Below are 13,805 nucleotides of genomic sequence, written 5' to 3' on the forward strand. Positions count from 1 at the left end.
GTCATTGATTGGATCTGACAGACAGAAGTGACAGAAACCAAAACACTGATATCTGAAGCAGTGCAGAGGACATCTTGGCTCATTTTTGGATCTGAACCTGGATGGAAAACCTGAACTGGGACACGGATCAGCTCAGAACCCCTGTTTGGGTCAGTTTGGTTTCCAGGAAACCGATCCCGCTCAACTCTACTAAAAAGAGAACATTTTACACATTGATCATTTGTTTTCCTACATCCATTTCCTCTTAAATTTCAATAAAACTTCTTTGACTTCTTTGTTCTTTAGACTGTAAATGAAAGGATTTAACATTGGCACCAAAACAGCATACACAAGAGCAAACCACTTGTCCAGTTTGGAAGAGTAGCTGGATGTGGGTTGCATGTGCAAAGATGTTATTGTCCCATAGAATAGAATAATGCAGGTCAGGTGAGAAGAGCAGGTAGAAAAAGCTTTATCTTGACCCTTAGAAGACTTTATTTTTAGGATTGCAGAAATTATGAAAACATATGAGACTACAGTGAAAATAAATGTAATAAATCCCAGTAGTGTTCCTTCAATGTAGTTTAGCATTTCTACTTCAGATATATCACTGCAAGAGATCTTTAACAAAGGCGTAATATCACAGAAGGTGTGGCTGATTCGATGAGAAGCACAAAAGGACATCTTAGATATAAGGACAGCATGTCCAATAGGGTTTAAAAACCCAACAGTCCACGCTGTAACTAATAGGTTAGCACAGTGTCTTATACTCATTTTACTATTATAGTGAAGGGGGTGACATATTGCAACATAGCGGTCATATGCCATAGCTGTAAGCAACATAACTTCAGTGCAAATCAATAACAAAAATAAGTACAGCTGAGTTATACATTCCCAGAATGAGATTGTATTATACTTGATAATGAGAATATATAATAGTTTAGGTAGAATATTTGAGGCAGAAGCAATGTCAATGACGGAGAGGTTCATTAAGAAGATGTACATAGGAGTGTGCATGTGGGTAGCCACCCAAATCACAGCAATAATGGTGGCATTTCCACAGACCACAACAAGGTAGGAAATAAACAATATTACCAACATAAAGTATTGGAATTTTGGGTCATCAGTCAATCCTTCAAATGAGAAATCTGTTGTATTAAATGTTTCTTCTAATAACATTTCTGTAAAATGAAAAAACAAGATTTATATTTTATTATTATTATTATTATTATTATTATAATAGCAGCAGCAGCAGCAGCAGCGTGGATTCAGGTAAGTATAGTTTTATATATATATATTTTTTTAACCTATTGCACAACGGGGGAGGGGGATGGCTACTACTGGGGGGACCTCTACTGGGGGTGGGGGCACAACGGTGGAGGGGTGCCTACTACTGGGTGCACCATAATGAGAGGACTTCTAATGGGGGGGGCTACTACTGGGGGCACTTAATCTGGAGGGGGAACCTATACTGGGGACTACTACTTGGGGGGGACTACCACTGGGGGCATTATAAAAGGGGCCTACTACTAGAGGCACTGCACTCGGGGGACCACTACTGGGGGCAATAATGGGAAGGGCCACTACTGGGGGCACTGGATAGGGGGGGGATCACTACTGGGTGCCTGCATAAGGGGACCACTACTGGGAAAACTGCATGGGGGGACTACTGCTGGGGGCACTATATAAAGGGCACTGCATAGGGGGGGACTACTACTGGGGGGCACCATATAAAGGGCACTGCATAAGGGGATACCGCTACTGGGCGCACTGCATTGTGGGGACTGCTACTGGGGGCACTGCATAAGGGGGAACACTACATAGGGCACAGCATTTGGGGGGACCACTACTGGGGGCACTGAGTAAGGGGAACTAATTGGGGGCTGTATAAGGGGGACTACTACTGGGGATACTGTATAAGGGGCACTACTATGGGCCTGCATAAGAGGGACCACAACTGCATACTGGGGGTACTGTATATGGGGTACTACTGGGAATAGGGTGCATATGGATAGGAATGTTCAGTGTGAAAATAAAGGGGTGTGTCATGTTGACACGCCCCATTTTTAAGTGACCATGCCCATTTTTTTGCCGCGTGCGCCTTCGCCGCGCGCACATCAGAGGGGGAGGGGGGCTCCCTTTTCAAATTTGCCCTGGGCTCCAAATACCCTAGTTACACCACTGAATGTGGGTTTGAGCTAATGAAGGAAAGATACAGTGCAATGCTGAAATCGGCCGATATGGGAATCAATGTACTTTTGCGTTTTCAGCTTTTAAAACATTTATCTTCCCAGGTTGCCCAGAGATTCCTTTAGGCCTAACTAAATGAGAGCATCCTGAAACTCCAGTGTTTAATTTAACTAAAGCAATGCTGGAAATATTAATTTTCTGTGTTATACTTTAAGATTTATTTTATATGTATATTATACTCGCCAGATAAGAAACCAGAAACAAAGTGATATTGGTACTGTAGCTATCACTTTACTTCCATTGCATTGCCAACAGGGCTTTCTTGGATGCACTCTGCCGGCACCTGAAGCATGGTTACTGCAAGCGGTTATGTACATTACAACATTGGAATAAGTAGTGAAAATAACTAAACACTACTGCATTTTATAAGCTGATTGGGATACATATAGTCACATACCTGTATGTGTAATATTATGGTCAATGATCATTTTATGTGCCGCAAAAGGAATGAATAGAATTATTGGTTGCTTTAGAAAATGCTTTGGACTACTAGGCTTCATTAAGTTTGGGGCCCTTGACACTGTATGTTTTTATGGCTGGATGGATTTGTAGCACTTTCAAGTTTCAACAGACAATATCATTCACTGCTCTAAGCTGTGCAAAGTAGAGAATCCCATCACTACTACAACATTTTACGCAGCTGATTTGTGAAAATATGCAAATGTAGCAGCCGCTGGGCAATGTATTAAGACTCCTACCTGTGGCTTTGCAAATCCAATCATCTGCATAAAATGTTGCAGCATCGGTCGCAAATCAGTCGATCATTGGCCTTCTGAGTAACTATGTGGCTACTCAGAATTGACAATGGAACTAAGTCATTGGCACCAGTTAATCTGCGTATAAAGACTACACTCCCATAAAACGGTTGTGACCCACCCATGTTTTTCTAACAACCTCTCCGTTTGCACCTATTACCCATCCACAAAATTGCCCATATTTGTCAAACACTCTGCATCTAATTTTCTTTGTGAGCAACATCGCAGAGGCACCGGGATGAAAGTGCCATGTGAATTAGGCGTATACGCTGTAATAAACGCATCGGCCAACTGCATAAATATCCACATAGCATTTAGCTCTAAATCAGGCACCAGGTAAGAAGAAGAATAAGAGATCAGCAGCTGCTTAGAGCATCTTGGACATGCAACAGGTGAGGGGGGGCTAAAGGGGCATATGACCCGGGTGCCGGATCTGAGGGGGCGTCAAGATGGTCGGAGACAAAAAGCGGGAAACCCGTGAGGAGTCAGAAGCATTCTATGGTGCGGGCTTCAGAGGGTAGGCCAGGTCCAGATTAAGGGGATGCACAGGGGGTGATTACCCTTGGCCGAGCTCCCCCTACCCATCTTTAGCTGATGTCCGGCCTGGTGATTGTGACCGTGCTCCGTTATCAGGGAGCAGGCATAGAGGGACCGGTATCACCTGACAAAATAAAGATTGTTTTTTTTTCCTATCTGCGCTGCACACGTAACGTCATTACATCATGCACACTGAAGAACAGTGTGTGAGGAGCCTGCTGCCTTAAGACAGAGCAAGGAGAAGATCCAGGTAAGTGTAGGTGGGGGTAAGTGTACTGAAGTGTTTGTGATCATCTGTAGAAAATAAAAAACAATATTTTAAAAATGAAGAGGTCAGTTCACAGTTGCACACAATTTGGCCTTATGACCAAAAACTATTTTCTTTAAATAATAAACTAAAAATAGAAATTGATTTCCCCATCACTGCACTTCATGATAAAACCACATCAATTATCCTAAGTGAAAAAAGTGTGGAAATGTTGATTAAATTTTCCAATGGTGTCCCCACAATATAAACTCTATCCTTTCTCAAGTAAATGCTAATGATTTGTGTACATGGCTATATTATACCAGTTGTGGCTGCATAGTTTAGGGTTAAAATGTACACCTGCATTTTATAGTGATGTCTATATATATATATTTGGCATTAATATGTTTGGGAAAATTAATTTAATTCATGTTGGGATAATGTATGTTTATGTGCATGTTTATTATTATTTAATTTGTATGCTGCCACAAAAGTCCAAAGCACAATACAGTGGGAAAACAGAGCACAGTACTTAAAACTCAGAGGTGAAACAAGAAAAATACAGAAAAAGCAAAGGCAAAATGCAGAACATTTAATATTAAGAAATAATCTATAACTCCTAACACTTAATAGGCAAAAAATAGAACAAACATAAAACATAGTACAGACCACAAAAGAGGCATGAAATAAAAAGGCATAAGGCGGGAGCAGACAATAATGCAGGATAATAAAAATATTCTCCATGGAGCAAATAAATCACCAAAATGCTAAAATTGGCCTGGAGGAAAATATAACATTCAGTAACAAAGTTGTTAACAATTTCTATATATTACTTATACAGTACATGCAGTAGAAATCAAAATGTATTAAAATCTATTTTAAATAATATAAGTAAATACATTAAACACATATAAATACTGTATGTGAGGTTAAGGAATCTTATTTTTAAGTAATGATGTAATACTCAATAGTTCCATTGGTTGAAATAATATTTGCAGTACAAAATAAAATAATGTATATTCATGTCAAATGATCAATAAAGATGTACTGTACTCAATCCAGAAAAGCATTAAAAATACTATTTTATAGTCTTCGTATTTGCAGGATTTGTAATGGTGTTTTATAATTTGTCAGCTCTATAGGACCTCTAGCCATTTTTTATAATTAGGTTAAAAATCTATAATTACACATTTGTATTATATATAATTCAAATAAACTGCCATATAACATAACATGTAATATTGGTTTACATTGCTAGATAATAGGTTTAATTTTTATGTTGGCACCTTATTCTGCATTTCTCTGTTTAATTCAAACTTACAGCTCACACTAGATCCTATCTCCTAGTTAGACTGTCAGAAGCTTCAGGGACAGCAGCTGGATCAACCGATCCATGGAGCGCAGGTAAATAAACAGCTAATGTTGAGTCAAGACTTTAATGTTAATCTTTAATATTAGCATTCATATTTTTATCTGCATTGCATATGTTTTTAATTAATTTTTATAAAACAGTAGTGTATAGAAACCCTCATCTAGGTTAAACATCTGATGTTTGATTAAAAGTCATCTGACATGAAACATATAATATTGGGATTATTTAGGGAATATATATCGCTACTTGTATTTGAGACTATATCCTAAATACATTTAATGATCATAAAACTGCATAAAATTGCTTTGATTGTAATATTTTTGATACACTCCAAATATTGAAACTAATTGAACTGTACATAGAATTATTTCATTACATGTTTGAAACTATGTAATTACAGACATTTCAAAAGAACATCTTTTACTCGTTCCACAGTCTATCCTCACACCTCCCATCTAATTAATTCATGTAGAAAAAAAAACATAGTTTCCTTCTCGTTATCAAGTCATTATTAGTCATTTTATGAAGCCATATAACTGCTGTAGTTTGTAGATACCAAAAGCGTTATTTACAGGCACTGAAATGTTTTGTTGATCCAAGCAGCTACTAGGGATGGGGTAGTCAAACCCTTATAAATACAAAACAAATACAAAGAAAAGTAATAGTGCTATGATGGATACAGTAATTGTACACAAATACTCAAATAAAGATATAATGAATAAAATTACATATAAAATTTTAATAGAACAGAGTAATTGTATAAAAGATGCAAATGCATATACACATTCATAGACGAGTATGTGCCTCACCCTATTGATTGTCCACAACAACAATGCTTGTTCCCATATATACTTCTGCATTCAATAAAGATAATTGTAAATTCCAGGAAACAACACTCTCATGCTGAGAAAAAGGACTGTCCAGTAGGTATATAATTACCTGATCCTTTCACCGCGCTACTATTTTTCTTTTTATTTGTTTTGGATAACTGCTATAGTAAATATAATGTGAAAGCGAGAAGTACAGAATATTGTAATGTGTAGCAGGGATAGTGCTTATAAGAATCATTTTACTTAACAAACAAACAAGTTCAAGTACATAAACTTATGGAGCATACACACGTAGCGATCAGCCAGTGATACGATATCGCTGGCTGTTCGTCCTGCACCCTCTCTGGTGTGCTGGATGTTCGATATGAAACTCACCGACGACTATAGCGACCAGCAAACAATGATCGCGGGTCCCTATAGTAAACTGCTCAATATCAAGCAAGTTGACCGACATGCACGGCCAATGGACGATATCGCTATTGTCCATATTTGCCCGCGCATCGCTGGTCGATGGTGACTTGGTAAGAACATTTAAATTTCCAATTTGAATGATAATGGTAAGGATAACGATATTATTGTTCAAATTGATCATTTAAATCGCTATGTGTGTACGCACCATAACTCCCTATAAAAGAGAGGTTGCAGCCTTTGTACACCACACACCTGCTGTTAATCCTGGAGTTTTATTATCTGTGAACAATCAAGAGGATAGTGCCCAAATTGTTATGTATTACTGAATGCAAAAGGTCACACAAACAAGTGAATACGTACCAAAATATAAATAAATAAACTTGCCTGGAAGATATAGTTGTATTATAGTTTTTATTATAGCTAATATACTGTATAAATTATATACAGTATATTGTGTCAAAGAGGTGTCCGGCTTCAAATAACAATCAGCAGCAGTATGTGTCTGTGAGATGAAATACTAAAATGCTGGTTTCTTGCACATGACAGCAGAACACAAAGTACTGTATTACAAATAATAGCCAAAGTAATATCTAATAAACAAAACACTTCTATTTATTTTCATAGCCTGAATTATGTTGACTCCTTCCATCTCCATTTATAACAACTGCAAAAGTTGATGATGATCTTCCCAGAAAATTATCTGAAGAGTCACAGCGAGCTCTGTTATACTATTTGTGGGAGTTATGGTCTCCAGAGGTACAAAAAAGTAGGAACAGTAAGAGAACTAGAAGTAATGTCAATTAAAACTTTCCTAACCTCATTTGTTAGATTCTACTTTGTGTGCCCTGTTGCCAGATATACTGTATATTAGTCTTTTTATAATTGTATCAAACTATTATACATTATGTTAACCCTTTCACAAACCTCGTCAAATTCCAATATCAATATCACTGATTGTATATCTTACTTTTAATAAGAAATTGTATTTTCAGAAAATATCATTGGTCATTCTGTTCCATCTACAGATGTATCCACATACACCTATCCTCGAATCAGTTCACATAGCCTTAATTGGTGATCCACAAACTTCATCAAAGACTTTTTGTCACGGCTTGCTCAGGGGAATCTCCTATTGAGGAGCTGAAAGCTGAGGTCCCGGGTTGTGGAAGGAATCGGAGGTGAGGGGCCTGGATGTATGTCCTCCTCATCCACAAGTATCGGATGTAGGCTAGACCTGACTAAAGGTGCTGAGTCTAACCTGCTGGGAGGTGTTCACCAGTGACCCCTCCAAGTGGGATATGGATTTAAGCTGCACCCAGCAAGCAGGTCACGGCCCTTTGGTAAGGTATCCGATACAGGTGGGAAATGGAGGGTGATAACACCGATGAGGCCCAGGAGAATGTACCTCTGAAAGAGGGACTAGCGAGGATTTTTTATTTGGATTTTGTACTGAGTACGAGGGCAAGGTATCAGATATACTGCTGGCACAGGAGATTGACACTGTGATTATACTCAGAGGATGTACAGAATATGCGGGCAAGGTATCCAGTTGCACTGCTGGTACAGGAGAATGACACTGTGGTTGTACTTGGAGGATGTACAGAGCACGTGGGCAAGGTATCCAGTTGCACCACTGGCACAGGAGAGTGGCACTGTGGTTGTACTTGGAGGATGTACAGAGCACGTGGGCAAGGTATCCAGTTGCACCGCTGGCACAGGAGAGTAACTAGAGATGACTTGAGAGTAAACAGCAAGGGAACCTGGAACTAAGTGACGGCAAGCAAACACTAGTAGTAACGATGTTGTACAGGCAACCTCCTGCTGTCCAGAGCCTGATTATATACCCTAAGGTAGCAGCTCATTGGAGGATAGCGTCAGTTGACGACAACCACATTACCATTGGGCAAAGGGTAATCAGGTAATGAAGACTGTCATGGCTGCGGCCATGCAGCAACCAAGACACGGAGCAGCTCATGGATGTCTACGTGGTCCCTAGGCATAATCTTTAGAGCATCACTCGCCGCCGCTCCTGACATGGCTCGCGAGGTCAGGGGAAGCTGGCGCTGGGGCAAGTAACGACCGATTCTAGGCCGCAACCTGACACTTTTTCACAAAATATGTATCTTATTTGCATTACTAATGTGACAAAATTACAATACACGGGTACCCTGGACACTAGGGTGGGGTGAAAGAAAAAAAGTTTCCGCATCGATTGCGAGGGTCGAAAAAAAAATTGTGGGACCACTCAAGAAAATGATTGCCATTTAGTTTTTCAAAATCAGTTAATATCTTAGTCAGCCAATCGGCACCTAAAGATTTCGTATTTGCGTCCTATAGGCATGCCCGCAGAACACCACCGCAATGCACTCTGGCAGTGCTGATAGAGGTATACCGTGTTGTTGTTATCGAGCCCGTCTCCAGCAGCAGTCACTGAGTGACTCAGTGGGATGGAAGGCTTGCCAATTGCCTGTTGCTTCCCTGCTCATCATGCTGTGGCTGTGCTAATAGAAGCTGCAGCAGTGCAGGGGAGATGGGCAGGCTGTGCTCTGATTGGTTATCACTGTATCAATGAGCCAATCAGAGCTAGCAATGTGTCTGGTTGCCTAGCAGCAGCGTAGAGAGGGGAGGTACCACTGAGGCTGACTGATTCTCAGAGACAGCCTCCAACAAGTACAAGATGCCCCAGATGCAAACGCACAGCAGCCAGGAAGGAAACAGGGCAAGTGCAGCTCCATCTGAAAATGTGCGAGTATTACAAGTACCTGAAATCAATTTAAAGGCATCAAAATACTACCAGCTCATAACTGGGAAATGGTCAACGTCATAGAGCCTCCAGCTCTCCATAATATACCCTCAGATGTACTCACCCAAATGTGCACAGATGGAGTTAATCCTCTTTCTGTGTTCCCTTCACACATGCAAAGTGTGGAAAAAATTGTCAAATTAGTGACTGAGGCTTCTGAAAAGTGCTGTGATGAGGTGAGCCAGGATGGTTTCATTAGGTCTACTCTCCGGTCACGTGCGGTAATGCCAAAGTCTGATTAAAAAAAAGATTACAAGCTGCTAGGTCAGTGAGCAGTGATCGGCTGATCAAGTTATAATGTGACAGGGTGGGCGGCGGGTGGTACTCGAGCTGCATCCACCTCCACGTGGTGAGTCCTGGGTTGTTGCATGTACTGTATTTGTTGGCAACAAGCTGAGAGCTGCAGGCAGAGGACAGCAGGTACCGTACTACTGCTTTCAGATGATACGGCTATGTTGAGGGCACTTACTATTAGACACTATACGGTGAACAGGGCGAGTATTATGAGTCAAAACTATTGTTTTCTGCTACTGAGCAACAAATAGTATGAAAAAAGTGCTGCCAGAGCGCTTTGAGGTGGTGTTCAGCGGGCATGCAAGATATTATCCGATTTTGAAAATCTAAATCTTCTCGAGTGGTCCCACAATTTTTTTTCATCCCTTGTAATCGATGCAGAAAAAGTTTCATTTTTTACTCACTTTTCAACCCTCCTTACTGGACACTGGTTATGCCATTGCATGTACAGTAGCTGCTGGGTGTGACTCAGACACTAACTGTGTACAGAGGCATACAAATAGAGATCTGATATTAGTAAGCCATGTCATGCTTCACACTAAGTATTGTTGTGCTTAATCTGTGACTTTATACCAATTCCTTTGTGATAAAAGTTTAGAAAAAAGTACGAAAGTCTGAAAATTGCCACCCATGGCAGAACATCTAAATTGCACCATGCATCTTGTGCCACATATTGCAAAAAAGATAGGTATAAGAGGACAGGTCTGTAAAATCTATATAATAAGAAAAAAAGTGTATTTGTGTGTGTCTGTCTGTTTCTGCACGGGCAAAGTTTTGTACCAAGTTCCACTAAATTTGGCATGGTGATGTGGGTTGAGCAGGATTAGGTTTTTGGATTTGTTTGAAATTTGTCAGGGCTGTGGAGGACTACATGGTGCCCACGAAGTAAGCCATGGAGTCTCTGATTTGAAATTTTTGTTTAAGCAAGTTCACTCAGGATGTCTTTCGGAGCCTAAAACTACACTGATCTGAAGGCACAGGCTTATATGTACCAGTGGGGGCTGGCAGAGCGCCAACAGGTGAGCAGTGAGCCGGAGGATCAACTGTCACACTGCACCTGCACTGGCATTTACTAATTTCCTCCAAGCACATTTTCATATGTCATGGTCTCCAATGTTGGTCTGCAGAGATTTCTGTTCTGCAATGATTTCTCTTCTACAGTGATTATTGAAATTGCAGTGATTTGGGAATCTATACTGATTTCTGTCTTGTAACTCACTCTGCAACTGATATACCCCATTCCAAATGGAATGAGGTTATAGGTAGGACAATGTAAAAAATTAAGGCTGCAGATGTACTTCAATGTCCTTTCTTCAAACTGGGCAATTCAGGGTAACCCAGTTAGAGTCATATAAAATCATATAAAATGTAACAAAAATTTGCAAATAAAGTGTTTTTTTATTGAATTTCAATAAAGTGAGCCCCCTGGACCCTCCCCAGCACACAGCAGAGTGTGCTGGGCTGCGGAGGGAGCAGTGGTGTAACTTCAACCCAGTTGCCCAGAGGCAAGATAAGTGTTGGTGCCCCCCCATCCCCCCTAAAAAAATTCAAAGTATCTATATAAGCAATGTCATCAACACAATCATACTACATTACATCTGCATCTGCCTAGTAATGCCAAAAAATACATTTTTAGTATATATGTCATGTGACTGTACTGCAACACTGCACAAAGCATGCACGATGCAACTCAACCACATTCGCAGCCGGAAAACATTGTACAAGAAAAAAATAAACACATGGACACCCCACATGTGATAAAACACATACTGTACATTAGCCCCCACAGAAAATAATAAACACATTGGCTCACACAAAAAACAAACGCATTGGCCCCCACAAGAAAAAAAAATAAAACATGTTGGCCCCCACAGGAAAAAAACAAAAAAACAAATACTTTGACCAATACAGGAAATAAAAAAAGCACTTTAGCCCTTCAGGAAAATATAAAAGACATTAGTCCCCACAGGAAAATATAAAAGACATTAGCCCCCACAGAAAAAATGAAACAAGCAAATTGTTCCCACAGTGTTGGAGCTAGAATTGGGTGGATTAGAGGCAGTAGCCAGATCATGATAGGTGGGAAAATGCAGAGCCGTAACTAGACTTTTTGGTGCCCTGTGCCAGAAAGAGCATTGGTGCCCACCTCATTTTTCAAAGGGACATAATGCACCCAAAAAAGGGGAATAGCCTCATAGGGAAGGACCAGGGAAGATATAGGGGAGGCCAGGAGATGCTGGGGATGAAATAAAAGGAAGCTACAAGTGAGAATGATAAGAAACAGAAATTTTACATGCCCAAACAGTGCCCCCTGACCTGTGGTGCCCTGTGCGATGGCAGCGGCCGCACTACCCTAGCTACGGCCCTGTAACTCTGTGCATCTCCCCTTTTGACAGTTGGTGACAGATGGCTCTCTGTGGAGAAGGTGCCCAGGAGTCTAGTCCAGGGCACTAGCATACAATGACTTTGTTGGCTAACATGAAAAGGTTGAATGTATTATATCTGCATACACTAACTGTTTAACCAAGACAACTTGTTCTCTCTTATCTCTGACTAAACACTCCACCTGGCAGCATTTAAGAATAACTTGTCTCAATTAAAAACAATTAAGATAAATATGCACGGTATACAATAACATAGGTAACCAACACACAGAAACAACAAATGACATTAAACTGTAAGGCAGAAATACAATGACAGCTCAGAGTACACAGTAATGGGACAATGGATCACAATCACCTTACTTCTTCAACCACACCACATGGTTTCACAAGCGTATTAAAGGATAGTTCATAATCCTAAGTATTTGAACATGATGGTACAGGTTGGGTATGGTATCTCAGCGGTGACCCTTCCCAAAAGTCACAATACAGTAAAATCCCATGGTCAAAATTCTCACGAATATTAGTGAGTATTCTAACCCTAACCCTGACCCACCCCTCCCGCAGCCTAACCGTAACCATTCCATTTGTCAGTCTATCCTTAACCCTAACCTACCGCAGCCTGACTCTAACCCTCCTCCTTGTACCTAACCCTAAACCTAATACTCACCTTTGGGATTTGTCAGTATTTTGACCTTCTGGATTTTGCTGCCAGTATTGTGACCAACGGGGTGGTCACCGCCAGGATCCTGACTACATCCCGACAGGCCCAGCGACAGGAGGGTACAATGGGGTACACCCGTGTCGGGCCCTGAGGTTCTGAGTGGCCCGGCACGTGCCAGGCCCCGAGGTTCTGAGTGGCCCCGAGGTCTCAGGGGCATAAACAGCATCTGCCGTGGGACCTTAGCTATTACTAAATAATCAATTTATCACCTCCCCACCTGCCACCCATCTAGCAGTGGCACATGTAATTAAGAAAAAAAACTTATTACAATACCCATCCGGCTCCCGGCGGTAACCTCGGCAGCCACTTCAGCCTTTCTGAGTGTGGCCGCAACGCTGCACATAGAGCGTCCTGATGTCTCTGCGCCTGTCAGCACACCCTGTATTCCTGGCCTGCTGCTGCAACCAACATCCATCCACCGAGGAGCAGGGAGGCCAGGAACTGGAAACGAAGGATGCCGGGCACACAGACAGACAGGCTATCATACTAGTGTTCCGCACCTCCACTGCCTGTCCCGGCGGATGTTTGCAGGGTTAAGTGTCCATGTTACAGATATAGCTCCAGTTTTCTTTATATATATATATATATATATATATATATATATATATACGTAACACCCATCAAATTCTGATAAGAAGGATCGGCGCTGAAAATATCATTTAAATGCTGATCCTACCTATCAGTATTTGATTGGTGAGTTCATTTAGATTTTTTATGGATTTTGCCACTCGTATCTGACATTTAAGTTTGCTGAGTATACTGCATTTGACCATATGACTATACATGTATTTGTTTGTGTATATATATATATAGTTATAGATATGTGTATACAGATAGATATAGATGTGTATATAGATAGATTTAGATGCAAGCAGCCTACATCCATCTATATATCTCTTAATAATATATAGAAATATATATATATATATATATATATAAATAAACATATATATATATATATATATATATTTATATATAGATGTAAGGGAAGACTATGGCAGACTTTTTCCAAGGGCACCAGACCTTCTCTACTGCTGTATAGATAGAGATAGAAAGCAATAACAAAAAAAAATTATATATATATATATATATATATATAAAAGCAAAGTTGCTGTGAGCTTTAAACCTTGATAGCATACCCAGAGTTTAACACTAATGTGATGGCTATGTCCATTATATAATTTTGAGCAATACAGTAGGGACTTGCAGTAAAGTGGGGTCC

The 13,805-nt window shown here is 40.4% G+C and overlaps 1 protein-coding gene across 1 annotated transcript; it reads right to left on the bottom strand.

The window, feature by feature from the left end:
• Nucleotides 1–228: 228 nt before the first annotated feature.
• LOC148501493 (olfactory receptor 5AR1-like) lies at nt 229–1,158 on the bottom strand. Its single transcript, XM_088450430.1, has one exon. The coding sequence runs from the start codon at nt 1,156–1,158 to the stop codon at nt 229–231; it is 930 nt and encodes a 309-aa protein (XP_088306556.1).
• Nucleotides 1,159–13,805: the final 12,647 nt, after the last annotated feature.

The sequence above is a fragment of the Taudactylus pleione genome, unplaced genomic scaffold (assembly GCF_031769625.1).
Source record: "Taudactylus pleione unplaced genomic scaffold, aTauple2 ptg000518l, whole genome shotgun sequence".
Lineage (NCBI taxonomy): Eukaryota > Metazoa > Chordata > Amphibia > Anura > Myobatrachidae > Taudactylus > Taudactylus pleione.

What these genes read in the sequence shown, in the direction of transcription:
- LOC148501493 (XM_088450430.1), bottom strand. Translation starts at nt 1,158, where the DNA reads ATGTTATTAGAAGAAACATTTAATACAACAGATTTCTCATTTGAAGGA.